This window comes from Pseudopipra pipra, chromosome 3, assembly GCF_036250125.1.
Source record: "Pseudopipra pipra isolate bDixPip1 chromosome 3, bDixPip1.hap1, whole genome shotgun sequence".
Lineage (NCBI taxonomy): Eukaryota > Metazoa > Chordata > Aves > Passeriformes > Pipridae > Pseudopipra > Pseudopipra pipra.
Window position 1 is genome coordinate 69288815 of NC_087551.1, and position 13880 is coordinate 69302694.

A 13880-nucleotide genomic window follows, 5' to 3' on the forward strand; every position below is an offset into this window, starting at 1 on the left:
CTGGCTTTTTGTTCAGAAATATCACATAGTGTATATGAGATTTTCTGCATATCTTTAACAGTCAGAGGACATCCAGTGGTAGTACTGCATCTGATTTACATTTTTTAATGCTGTCTGACGAGTGTGGTACACACATAGATTTGCAAGAATTCTACACAAATCTCCAGCTTCATTCAAGGCTGAACCACATTATCACATCACAATAAAATTCTTTCTAGATCAGACATTAGTATAAAAATTATATGAATATATACTAGCCTGCAACCCACAAGCCTGAGAAATAACTAATAACACCTAAAAGTTTGAATTATTTTGAAGTATTTGTTGTATCTTCCTGACCTGCTTTATGATTCCTAAAAATTGTGGAATCACTGGTTAAGCTGGAATGAAGACAGTCCTCTGAAAGGTACCAGAGTTAATAGATAAAAACAAAAATAATTCAATAATTGTTGCAATCTTATTCCATCTGTTTCATTTGAGTTGGCTCGAAACTGACACAGTATTAATTCTGAAAATCCAAAATGTTCCCATCAGCGTAGATGATGAGTCAGAGAGAGGTCAGCAAGCAAACAGCATGAGAATTACTGACCTACATAGGACTAGTTTTAAGTGCCTATTTGTTGCCCAACTTGGAATGCCTTCCTAGCGACTTGTAATATTCAAAGTGGGGGAGTGAACCTTCTCGGAAAATTATGGGGTTTAATGTGTCTCAGGCTTGTGTTTCAAAATACATACTCCATCAGTTTCTCTCTAGGGAGCTACTAATAGTGGAATGGAAAGTAAGACATTTCAACTTCAGGGTAAATTTCTGTGTTGATTATTATCCATATCCAGCCTGCAGGAGGAATTCCTCAGAAAACTAAAATCTCTTTAAAAATTCTTGTAGTTCTTTCTCTTGGAAAGCCTTTTCTGTCCTTCTTGCATCTTCTTGGTAACTCAGAATGTTACATTTTGAATATAAAATCCTACTGTAGCTCATAAAATTTGGCTTATTTGATGTCACAGTCTGATAGTTCTGTGGTGCTTTCAGCAAAACATAAAACACCAAAAAGATGTCCCTTAGAGAATCTATTTTTCACAGCCATGCTGGATGCATCCCTTGGTGTGATTAATAAGCATGTTCACCACAAAGACTGAATAAAAGCCAAGGATTTTGTGCTTCTGATTCTCTTTTAACATAACTATTTCTTAACTCAGCCTCCCTGCTGATGCTTTCCAGACAAGATTTGTAGGATTTGGTCAGAAAAAGACAGTTGATGGTTACCAGTCATCCAGCCTTTCCCTTTCATGTCTTTCACTGGAAGAAGTTGTCTTAAAAATATCCCATCCAATTTCATTCCACAGAAATCCAAGGGGAAGGAGAATGCACCCTACTGGGTTTGAACCTGCTCCACATCTCTTCAGCAGTTTGGACCCCTCTCCCATTCTGGTCCCCTTTCCTGTGCAAGGAGTTCAAGAACAGAGGCTATGGTATGGATGGAAAGGTGCAGAATAGACAGATTTTTCCCTGCATCTCCCTGTACCCCTCAAACATTTTAGGACCTATCTTCTTTTAGAACTCTAAAAAAAGCAGGTTCTGAAAAGGCACCATAATTCAGCTGTGAGTTGTAAAATCATAGAATCATAGAATCATGGCATGTTAAGGGACTGGAATGGACCTTAAAGATTATCTAGTCCCAATCCCCCCTGCCATGGGCAGGGACACCTCTCAATAGACCAGGTTGCTCAAGACCTTATGCAGCCTGGGTTTGAACACTGCCAGGGTTGGGGCACCACAACCTTACTGGGCAACCTGTTCTAATGTATAACCACCCTCACAGTGAAAAATTTCTTCTTAATATCTAACCTAAATTTCCCTTTTCGATTTGTACTCATTACTCCTTGTCCTATCACTACAGTTCCTGACAAAGAGTCCCTCTCTGGCTTTCCTGTAGAACCCCTTTAGATACTGGAAGGTTGCCATGAGGTCTCCACACAACCTTCTCTTCTCCAGGCTGAACAGCCCCAACTTTCTCAGCCTGTCTTCATAGGGGAGGTGCTCCAGTCCTCTTATTAACTTCATGGCCCTCCTCTGGACTTTCTCCAACAGTTCCATGTCCTTCTTATGTACTGTACACAGTATTTCAGATGAGGTCTCACAAGGGCAGAGTAGAAGGGGAGAATCACCTCCCCCAACCTGCTGGCCACGCTTCTGATGCAGTCCAGAATTCTCATGGCTTCCTGGGCTGCGAGCGCACGTTGCCAGCTCATGTTGAGTTTTCCATTAACCATCACCCCTAAGTCTTTCTTCACAGGGCTGTTCTCAGTCACATCTCTGTCCAATCTGTAGGTGTGTATCTGGGCTTGCCCTGACTCAGATGTAGGATCTTGCACTTGGCCTTATTGAACTTCATGAGGTTCACACAGTCCCACCTCCCAAGCCTATCAAGGTCTCTGGATGGCATCCCTTCCCTCCAGTGTGTCAACTGCACTACACAGCTTGGTGTCCTGATGCTCTGAAGGAGTGAATTTACACCAGTCTTTCTCCCATCCATATGCTTACAGATGCAGAAGCTACACTAAGTAGAGGTTAATCAGTACTTTTTGCTTTTCAAATATTACATGTTATAGCTTTTAAAATAGAAGTATAAAAAAAAAGAATTTTCCTGGTATTCCTTGACTTTTCCTAGGATTTGATTAACTAGCAGCGGACTGCTTTTGTTTCTATAAATGGAGCGGATGCCTGGCTTTGTTAAATGTTTCAGTTTTGGCTTCCATTTTGTATCAAGAACCAACAGAAAACCAAAGGAGGTCGATTTACAATAATAAGAATGTTAATACATCTCCTTAGCCTTACCCAAAAGTAATTAAAGTGCTATGATTATATAAATAATTAATAATGATATAATGAATTTTATATCTTTGTCAACTAATATTTTGACCATGTAGGAGGAAACTACTATTCTGGTTAAACTCATGTTGGATTGCTTGCAATGTAAATGTTGGAGTCCAAGAAATATAGCAAAGGCAAGAAAGGAGACAAATAACATAATGTTTATTTTCATTTGTCACTAAGGAAGTCTCAAAAAACATGTAAGTGAGGATTTTTTATGTTTTCATGAAAACACATGTTTTATATTGCCCATAAAAACACAACTTTAGAATAAACAAATTCAGCTTGCTTACATTAGAAAAGTTCATTTTAATTAGACCAGTTACATACCTTTTTACAATCCCAGTGTCAAATTATGATAATTCTGCATGACCCATAACTCACACATCTGAGAAATGCTGCCTTTCTTAATGAAAATGTAATAAAAACTTGTTCCTTTACTGTAAGATGCACAGCATGTTGGATGAACAACATTGTGTGCTCATCTCTGGAGATTTTAGTGTAAAACAACTCCAGATTTTGTTTGGTGATCTCAGAGCTGGCTGAATAACTTCAGCCTTCCACAGCTCCAAATGCTGACATGCAGGGAGACGAGACTTTTGGATATTAAAAGCCTGCTCTGTGATACTGAAGGAGATTAGTTTTTGGAATCCATTCATTAACACAAAGGCCAATGCTGAATGGAGGTTATATTTATTGTCTATGAAACCCCTGAGTAAGCTGAAATCACTTTAGGCATGTACGTGCATACATGTATTCTCTCACATTTAGCCAACTCCCCATGATGCTGTTTCTTTGAGCCAGGAACAGACAACTTGCAGAGACTTGGCTTGAAAAGATGTGTGCATGTAACACTCTCTGTCACATTTTGCAAGAGGCTACAGTTAAGCAGTCTTTATACTTGGATTGTCTAGACACTGTGACAGTGGGAGGGGACAAGTGAAAGAAAAAGCCCATTTTGTCAGTCATTCTCTTTGCATCTCCTTCCCTGTGTGCTGCCATTGCCAGCAAAAAGCTAAAGCAAGCAAAAATCAAACAAAAATCAGGAAACTGATAATTCACTGGTTTACTATACATATCATTCCTAGTAAAAAACCCAAACAATTTTTTTTGGAACTACAGTACATATGTATACCATTTCCTTGTTTATTCACTTTTTTTCAGAATTAATACTTTGAGCAGTTTTAGTTTTGCAGCTGATTTGTCATTTTAATTTTTTCCTCATCAATGTGTAAATGAGGTGTGTAGGGCTGTCTTGTCAGCAGTTGTAAATTTGTATGTGAAATATACCCAGATTTCAGTGGGGATTTCTTTTCCTGCTCAGCTGAATCTTAGTGAATAAGCAACAAGAAAACTCCTTTCCCTCCCACTGCTCTCCCAGATTTCATGTTTTCTATCTTTTTTTTTCTTTCTTTTGTACTTTTTTCCAAGGAAGCACATGGGGAAAAATAAGAGAAGAAACAGAGCTGGGAGGGGAAAGGGAGGAGGTGATAGAATTTCACAGGGACATAAGCCTGCAAGCCATCAAAGAGGCTGTGAGATTCTTCACTGCTTTAAGGTGAAGCATGCTGCAGCACTTGCAGCTTTTAACCAGTCTAATTTAATGGCTCACTCTTCTCTGTTCAGATAGTCAGCATCTCTTTCTGCCTTTCCTTTTGAGCTGGGATTTCTCTCATGGTATCTCCCATGCAGCATTTGCTCTTTGCCCATGTTTTGCTCCCTGCACACCACAGCCATGCTTTCACAGAGGGTCCCAGACTAACTCTTCCTGCCCAAAGCCTCCTGGACACTTCCCATGCTATAGCAGTGAGATGAGCCACCACCACACTGGGTTCTTGTCTTCCATATGGTCCTGCTTCACTTCCTGGCACTGCCCATGAGACTCCTTGGTTCTGAGAGGAACCAGGAAAACTTCACCTCTGTGTGACATCTCCAAACAAAGGGTTTCCAGAGCCAGACCATCCTGCTGTTGAAATTGTAAAAGCAGTAGATGTTATCTCCACAAGCAGTTTTTCACAGCTGATAGATATGAAGCCAGCTGGGCCACCTCTGCACCTGTTGTGGTCCCTGTGGGCTCACCTGGAGTCACTACTGGTGCTGGGCATGCACAGGACTCTGCACCTCCAGTTCCAACCCAGCTTCCAAGGCGATCAGCGGCTGGAGGTCCACACAGCTGCCACAACAGTAGCAGCAGCAATGTGTTTTGCAGCCTCCAGGCTGCAAAACCCTTTCCCTTGTCCTGTTGCTTTAGTTTCTTGAGGGATGCCCACACGTGCCACCTCTTGCTGCAAGTGCAGACTCAGGAGTCCATTTTCTTGTTCTCCTGAAAAAACTTAAACATTTTGGTGAGGGAACCCTGCTGAATGGATATGGTGTCTTAGAGGTAAAAAAGAAATGCAAAAAGGGCACTTTTAAGTTAGAGGAAGGGAGGGTAGACTCCTGCTAACTGCAGGCAATACAGGTAAGGGAAATGCAATAAAATTTCAGAATCACAGAATCATTTAGGTTGGAAAAGACCTCTGAGATCATCACATTCAACCGTTGACTGATCATCACCTTGTCAACTACACCATGGCACTAAGTGCCATGTCCAGTCATTTCTTGAACACCTGATGTCCAGCCTGAACCTCCCCTGCCACAGCTTAAGACTATGTCCTCTCATCCTGTCACTAGTTGCCTGGGAGAAGAGGCCAACCTCCACCTGGCTACAACCTCCTTTCAGGTAGTTGTAGTGGGTGATAAGGTCACCCCGAGCCTCCTTTTCTCCAGGCTGAAAAACTCCAGCTCCCTCAGCCTCTCCTCATAGTACTTAAGGTCCAGACCCCTCACTAGCTTTGTTGCTCTTCTCTGGACTTGCTCCAGCACTTCAATGTTTTTCTCATTGTGAGGGGCCCAGAAACAGACACAGACACAGAAACAGACACTTGAGGTGTGGCCTCACCAGGACTGAGTACAGGGGGACAATCACTGCCCTGGGCCTGCTGGCCTGATACAAGCCAGGAAGCCATTGGCCTTCTTGGCCACCTGGGCTCACTGCTGGCTCATCTGCAGCTGCCTATTTACCAGCACCCCCAGGTCCTTTTCCACTGGAAAGCTTTCCAGACACACTTCTCTCAGCCTGTAGCGCTGCATGGGGATGTTGTGGCTGGAGTGTAGGAGCTGGCAATTGGTCTCGTTGAACCTAACACCGCTGGTCTCAGCCCATCAGTCCAGCCTGTCCACATCCCTCTGCAGAGCCTTCCTACCCTCCAGCAGATCAACACTCCCACCCAACTTGGTTTTGTCTGCATATTTACTGAGGATACACTCGATCCCCTCATCCAGATCGTCTGTAAAGATATTGAACAGGACTGGATCCAATACTGATCCCTAGGGGATGTCACTAGTGACCAGACATCAACTGTTTGCAACACCATTCACCATCACTCTCTGGACCCGGCAATCCAGCCAGTTTTTTACCCATTGAAGAGTGCACCTGTCCAGACTTTGGGACGCCAGCTTTTCCAGGAGAATGCCGTGGGAGACAGTATCAAAGGTTTTGCTGAAGTCCAGGTAGACAACATCCACAGCCTTTCCATCCTCCACTAGGCGGGTCACCTGATCATAAAAGAAGATCAGGTTGGTCAGGCAGGACCTACCTCTCCTAAACCCGTGCTGGCTGGGCCTGATCCCTTGGTTGTCCTGTATATGCCGTGTGACCACACTCAAGATGATCTGTTCCATAACCTTGCTGGGCACCAAGGTCAGGTTGACAGGCCTGTAGTTCCCTGGATCCTTCTTCCATCCCTTCTTGTGGATGGGCTTCATATTGACAAACCAAAATGGTGCTTGTTTTTCTGAACAGGCTTGTAGAATAACTGGAAGTGTCTGCAAATTTTAGAGAATACACTTCAACAGAAGTGTTCTGCTTTTTAATTAGGCAAGGTTAGAGGTAGGAAACAGATATCAAGACTGGATTGTCACAAACAAACAGGGAGCTGCTGCATAATTTTTCAAGCATTAGCACTCATGAAACATGTTTTTTCTGAATCCCATGAATTTGTCAAAACCAACTTCCTGTGTTAATGTTGGGGTAAGGCATAGAAAATAACCAGCCTGGCAGCTACAGAAAAATTAGGAAATTTAAAAAAACATAGGCTTTTTATTTACCCTAAGTGACAGATATGGGCTGAAATCTGAAAGAGAAATATGGGGCAAAAAAAAATGCACTTCACTACACTTTTTTTTTTTTTTTCTGTTCTCCGCATTTTCTCCCTGTCTATTTATATATTCTGGGAAAAGTTTGTCTAGTAAGTCTAGTTTTTTAAAGATTTTCTTTTGTTACTGCTCTTCCAGCCTCAGTGTTTAGAGTATGTTATTTTTGCACCAGGTTACATCTAAAGAGTCACTATACTGGTTCAGATCAAGGATGCATCCAGATAAATATGTGATTCCCTTAGATTAATCACACCCAGCTTCAGAAACTCAGGTTTTGTGCCTAGGATCAACTTGAGTCAATAGGAAAGAGTTCGGTAACCCCAGCACATGGCTTATAAAATGTTAGAGCTAGCAGATGAAAGGCAACACCAGGTAACAGGACTAACCTCCTTTCAGGACTGCTTCTAAGATGTGGTGAATCACCCTCTGTCTCCTTCTATGTAGAGAGAGACAGGACCTAAAATTAAGAGAGATTAACCCAGGCTCTGGTAATGCCCCATGAGTGTGCGGAACAAGAGGTTATAAGAATTAAAAAAACTTAGAGCAACCTTTTCAAACACTCTTGTTTTCATCCTTTCCGGGATCCAGACTTTGAGATGCTCTTCATTTGACATGTTAATTCTTCTGGGACTTTCTCTAGTTTCTTAATGTGTGTACCTTTGGCAGCCCCACCTTCTGCTATTAGCAGGTTCTAGCCTTCAGTTTGTTTTAGTTCTGTCCTCTAATAGCTCCCTACTACTTTCCTGTGCTGTAATAACTATTGGCGCACCGTGACTGCTTTTCTACTTGCCATGCAGAGCTCCAGCAATGGAAGAAGATTGTATTGTCTTTAGGTGAAGTCTACTCCTGGGTAGTTGGCAAGGTCAAATATGAACCATGAGCCAAGTGCCTCATTCTGTGTGGTGGGGGGCAGACTTGAACACCTCAAGCTGCACTTTTTTGGCTGAGTCCTTTGCCTGTCAGTCATACCCTCCTGGTGAAGAGTGAGCAAGAGGGATTTCATCCTCTTTTGCCCACCGTGCAAGCTATTGCCTGGCAGGGCTTGGCAGAGATCTGCCACTACTCTAAGAGCAGGCAGGACCTCTTCCCCAGGCGTCAATGGGAAACTACCAAAAGGGAGATTTTGTGTGAGCTTTTTTCCAACATGTTGCTGTTTATATTCAAACCACTGCAGGGTTTTTTCAAAGTACTTAACTTTTGAGCAGTGAACTTAATTCGAGCCTCATCATATGTGTGTTTGGGGGAGATCTGGTGAGCATCAACATATAAACACCTGTCCTTCCCTTCCTCTCCTAGGATTTTAGATAATGGGCTGTGTGCAATGTAAGGATAAAGAAGCAACAAAACTGACTGACGAGAGGGATGGCAGTTTAACTCAAAGCTCAGGCTACCGCTATGGGACAGATCCCACTCCACAGCACTATCCTAGCTTTGGTGTGACTTCAATCCCAAACTACAACAACTTCCATGCCACAGGAGGCCAAGGACTGACTGTGTTTGGTGGAGTCAATTCTTCCTCTCATACAGGGACCCTGCGTACAAGAGGAGGAACAGGTGAGTTTGAAAGTCTTATTTTAGTTCTCTTAGTGAGTGTCAATCATGTGCCTACAGCAGAGACATGACTGTCTCAGCATGCTGCTTTTGGGGAGAGTTATTGCATGAAACAATGTAAAGAATTGAAGTAGGGGTGGAGTTGAGTCTTCATCCTTACCTTTGCTAATTTGCAGGTGCTAGTTCACTTGGGAGGTGAGAAATTATGTGTACTTACCCAGTTTGGCTAACTGCCCCATCACTCTAGCAGGGAATGGAAAGTGTGGGCTGAGCCACCTCAAATTGTTAACAGGAAATACTTGGCATGGCTATGTCTACACTCTCTCTTCAAACCCCTTTTACCCATTTGGGGTTCTGTGACTGTACGGAGTGAAGGAGGTGAAGTGCCTGCCGGCTGCGTAAGACAAGAGGAATTAGAATGGTTGTTCAAAAAGTAGGAAGGTTTAGTTTATTTTGCTCTTCTGCAACCTGAGTAGCTTAAATGTTGCTTAGCCACCTCATCTCTCCAGGTTCCTTTCTCTCCTACTTTTTGTGATAGAGTATAACGCACCTATCTTTTCCTTTAGGTGTAACTCTTTTTGTGGCACTTTATGACTATGAAGCAAGAACAGAAGATGACTTGAGTTTTCACAAAGGAGAAAAATTCCAGATACTTAACAGCTCGTAAGTTTTAGGCTGGGAAATTAATACTTTCGAACCTATAATGTTTACAATCATGTTTGCTTATGTTATTTTTAAAATCTGATGTTGGATATTCAAGATATGGAGGGGTTTTACTCTATGCTTACTGACTTGTCCTTGCATTTAGTGCACTTTTGCAAAGTGCTTTATTGTTAGAGGAAAAAAAAAAACTTCAACCACATGCAGCTTTACTTCAAAAATAAGTGTGAGATTGTGTGATTCACTGCTTACATTTTACAGTAACCCCACATTCAGAACTGAGACTACCAGCTCTGTACTTTACCAGTAGCCACAGAAGTTCTGCAAGGCAGGTACTAACACTTTTTGCAATCCGATGCAAGTATCTCCACATAGAAATGAGCTAAAAACTGATTCACAAAAGAGGTGCTATCCAGACTTGCATGCCAGGTTTAAAAGCATTTTTTTTTCCTCTTAAAGGTAGGTCATGCAGTCAGAACATGTTAGGAAGTTCTGTTACCATCGCAGTTGCATCTGACATGAAAACCACACTTCTATCCTGGAAATCATCAAGTTAAAATTAATTTTATCAACTGCCCATAGAAAAAAAATCCCTTAGCAACTTAAAAATAACATCTAAAATTCACTGTGCTACTGACCTATATCTGAACATCTTGTAATTCTTGGCTAAGAACATAAAGTGGCAGGCTCTGTGTTATGTTCAGTATTGCTATCATGAAGAAGTAAAAATGGGTTAACAACAATGTCGCTTTCTAAAGGCTTTGTGATATTGGTCTCTTTTTTTCTTACACTGTGTGACAATGAGGCAAATCCATCCCTGGTGCAACTCCTGTTAATTTTAATATAACAACTGCAGGGTTGGAGTTGGCTCAATGTGCATTGAAGTTAAAAAAAATCAGGTAATTCTGTGGAATATTTCATGAAGCTGAAGGGCTTTGATGTAGATGAAAGCACAGAAACTTCAGTTATGATTAGTAAAGGGAGAAGGAGTTTAAAACCTTTCTACTTCTGAATCAGTGCTTGAAAACAAACCCTTTTTTAACCTATCATCCATTTTTGTTCACATTGCCTGCTGCTTTCCTAACCTTGTACAAACTATGCTATAACTTGAAACAAGAAGAAGTTCCACACATTATAAATGCCAGTTGATGAAATCAGGGGATGCTCACAGGGGCTTGCAGGGCAATCATCCTTGAAGTAGGTGAGACAGAGAGATTCTGCTACATGTGAATGGCTGCAGTACATGCATTTTGATGCAGGTAATTACTGCCTGGAAGAAGGTTTTCTAACAAAAGACCAAATATCCACTGATTTTTCTGTAGGATTATAGAAGTTCAGTATCCATTGTAGTCAGCTCTGCATATAAACATGGACCTAACCACACTCCTGGAGTAGTGACATCCAGGCTGGGGACCTCCAGAAGGCTGTGTTTCTCTAAGAATGCTTCCTCTCTTCACTTGTATCAGAAATTATATGAAAGCCCATTTTTTATGTGTCTGCCAATGGTGCTTGCAAACAGAAAGCATATATGTGCATAAAACTAGTTTGTCTGGAATTTTTGGAGGGGTTTGGATTTTTCTTTAGTGCTCAACAAATTTGATTTGTGCTTTGAAGTAAACATTCAGGGCAGCAATACCTGAAATGGCATGCAGGGGGTATCCCCATGATTTGAAGTCAGAAATTATACTAGAGGCAGTCGGGGGTGGGGGTGGGGGAAGGTACTTGCAGAGTGGTTCAGAGCAGAGTCTAACTTTGGGGCTCCAAAACACTCAGCTATGCCCAGCATCCCCACCGCCACTCCCACACACCCTGTCTAGCCCCACTGGCTAATTTCCTCCTACCTCAGCTGCATGTCTAAAATTAAGAGCTGTGAAAAAAACCTGCATTCCTCCTTTCTGGCAATGCTTTGAGAGATTTAAGCTTCTCTATCAAAGCGGAGGGGGTTGTTGCTGATTTTGTGATCATCTACGGGGCTGCTTTTCCCCTCCCTAGATACGACAAAATACCTCCATCTAGTGGACTCTCTGTACAGTAAGGAGAAGAAATGTAATGGTACAATTTATCAACCACAGTATAGCATATTGTCTCAGAAATATTCTACAGCAGCATATGGGGGAAGGGTTAGCACTTCAGCTGGTAAAATTAGGGATGCAAACAGATAGGGCTATTTGTCTGCCATAGTAATTCATACAAGGTGTATTAAAATAGTGTCAACTGCCAGCCTCTACAAAAGCTATTTATTCTTCACATTTTTTGAACTGTAAAATTGGAAGCAGCTCCTTTTTGACTAATCACAGCTGGTTTTTAGTTGTTTTCCTTAGAGTTCATGCTCCTTCAAACTGTTAAAGAAAGTGGAGTTGAAAATTTAAAGTAAGAACCCACCTTGTCACAACCTTTCTTGCCGGTAATAGCTTAGACAGTGTGTTTTCTGTAACTGCTTGCTTCCAGAAGAGGCTGAATTCTCCAGCCACATTTGATAATAGTGCTTTATTTAGTGAACAAAATTCTGGTTTACAGAGAGGGGAACTGTGAAAGAGTTTCTAAGCAGTCCAGAAACAGAAAAGAAAATGCTTATTATTAGCGGTAGGAGTTAAATACTGGTGAATCTGGTACTGAGAATGAAAGACAAATTGCTAAGTCCCAAATCATTGCATCCTGTAAAAAGCTGAAAAATAAACTTCTCTTAAAGCTGCACATCTGTGCTGGTTTAAAGGTAAACCAGCAGCAGAAACGAACACAGCTCCAAAGAGATTATAAGTCAGAGTTACAATTTAATAAAAATAATACCATAAATACAATTATATAGACAAACAATTGGTTTTAACCCACAAAACCCAGATGTATAACCCAGCACCCTGGGGCACAAACAGAGTGTTCATTGGCCCCTGTGCTGAGCCCCACGTGGTCCCCCTGAGTCCAGAGTAAAAGGAGAGGGAAAACCTGTTGGTGAGAGTGCTGGTCACAGTCTGGTCGAGAGCGGTGATCGCAGTCCGGTCGAGAGTGCTGTCACAGTCTCGTCGAGGGTGGTGATCGCAGTCTGGTTGAAAGCGATGGTCACAGTCCAGTCGAGAGTGGTGGTTGCAGTCCGGTCGAGGTTCTGGTCCTCCTCTTGATCCAACGAATGGTACCAGAAGTCCCAAGACCCCAAGATTATATACACTCATGTTCAGGCGGGAGTGCCCAGTATCTCCCCCCAGGGTGGGGAATTCCACAATGGGTGATTGTAAGTCATGGGTGTGAGGACAGGAGCATGCTCCTATCTCACAGGCCTCTTAACACCCAGCTTATGGCCTGCGGGGGCCAGGTGTGCTCTGGGCAGCTGCTGCAAGTGGTCTATGGTTAACAGTTTCTGGTAAATGGCATGGAGGGTGTAGAATACACAGTTTGGGTTACACCCACACAGTGATGAACTGGTCCCAGCTGTTCTAACTAGGACAACATCCTACAGCAGCACACATTGTCTGAAAGGCAGTACCAGGTCCCACTGTGCACACCAGTGTAAGACAAAAATTCATGCTAAGCCTACGGAACGCTGCCTTAAGATACTCCTGCATGAACCTCTTCACATTTAAATGTTGTGAGTCTCTTCCAACTCAGAACATTCTGTGATTCTGCAATATTTTTTGTAAGTATTTGAAAAAGCAGCCTAGTCCTTTGCTACTTCAGATACCTCCTCCAAGTAGCCAGCAGAGGGAATCAAGTCAATGAAGCATGCTCCTTAAGAGCCATCTAAAATGCCATGTTGATAGATGGCTTTTTGATATCTTTGGGTTTCAGGTTAATTATGCTCATAGAAGTTTAAAATTAGCAGTGAATGTGCTGTGACACAGTGTTATGGTTTAACCCCAGACAGCAATTCAGCCCCACCCAGCAACTCAGCCCCACCTAGCCACTCTCTCACTCCCTCCGGTGATGGGATCGTGGAGAGAATTAGAGTGGTAAAAGTGAGAAAGCTCATGGGTTGAGATAAAGGCAGTTTGATAGGTAAAGCAAAAGTCATGCTCACAAGCAAAGCAAAACAAGAAATTCATTCACTGCTTCCCAACAGCAGACAGGTGTTCAGCCATTCTCCAGGAAAGCAGGGCTCCATCACTCATGATAGTGACTTCGGAAGACAAGCACCATCACTCTGAATATCCCACCTCTTCCTTCTTCTTTTCCCAGCTTTATATGCTGAGTAGAGCACCATATGGTATGAAATATTCCTGTCATCAGTTGGGGTCAGGTGGCCCGGCTGTGTCCCCTCCTAACCCCTTGTGCACTCCCAGCCTCCTCGCTGATGTGGTGGGGTGAGAGACAGGAGGCCTTGATGCTGTGTAAATTCTGCTCAGCAGTAACTAAAACATCCCTGCCTTATCAACAGTGTTTCCAGCACAAATCCAAACCATAGTCCCATACCAGCTACTATGAAGAAAATTAACTCTATCCCAGCCAAAACCAGCACACAGTATTCATCTTGGCAATTTTCCTATAAGCTCTCTCAAGGGTCTGTATTAAAATAATTGCCATGGAGACAGTTTTCAGTATTCTAGTCCAAATCCAGCCTGCACAAACCTGATTTTACTGGGCTGTTATGCCTCTTTATGCCATTATGCTACAT

General features: G+C 42.5%; 1 protein-coding gene across 4 annotated transcripts in view; it reads left to right on the plus strand.

Annotated features, from left to right (window-relative positions):
• Positions 1-13880, plus strand: part of FYN (FYN proto-oncogene, Src family tyrosine kinase) — a 143945-nt gene that overhangs the window by 93129 nt on the left and 36936 nt on the right. For all 4 annotated transcript variants that reach the window (XM_064649742.1, XM_064649741.1, XM_064649739.1 and 1 more), the window contains 2 exons: positions 8366-8623; positions 9187-9283. In XM_064649742.1, coding sequence (XP_064505812.1) covers positions 8377-8623; positions 9187-9283 — 344 coding nt within the window. In that variant the 5' untranslated portion in view covers positions 8366-8376. The remainder of the gene's footprint in view (positions 1-8365; positions 8624-9186; positions 9284-13880) is intronic.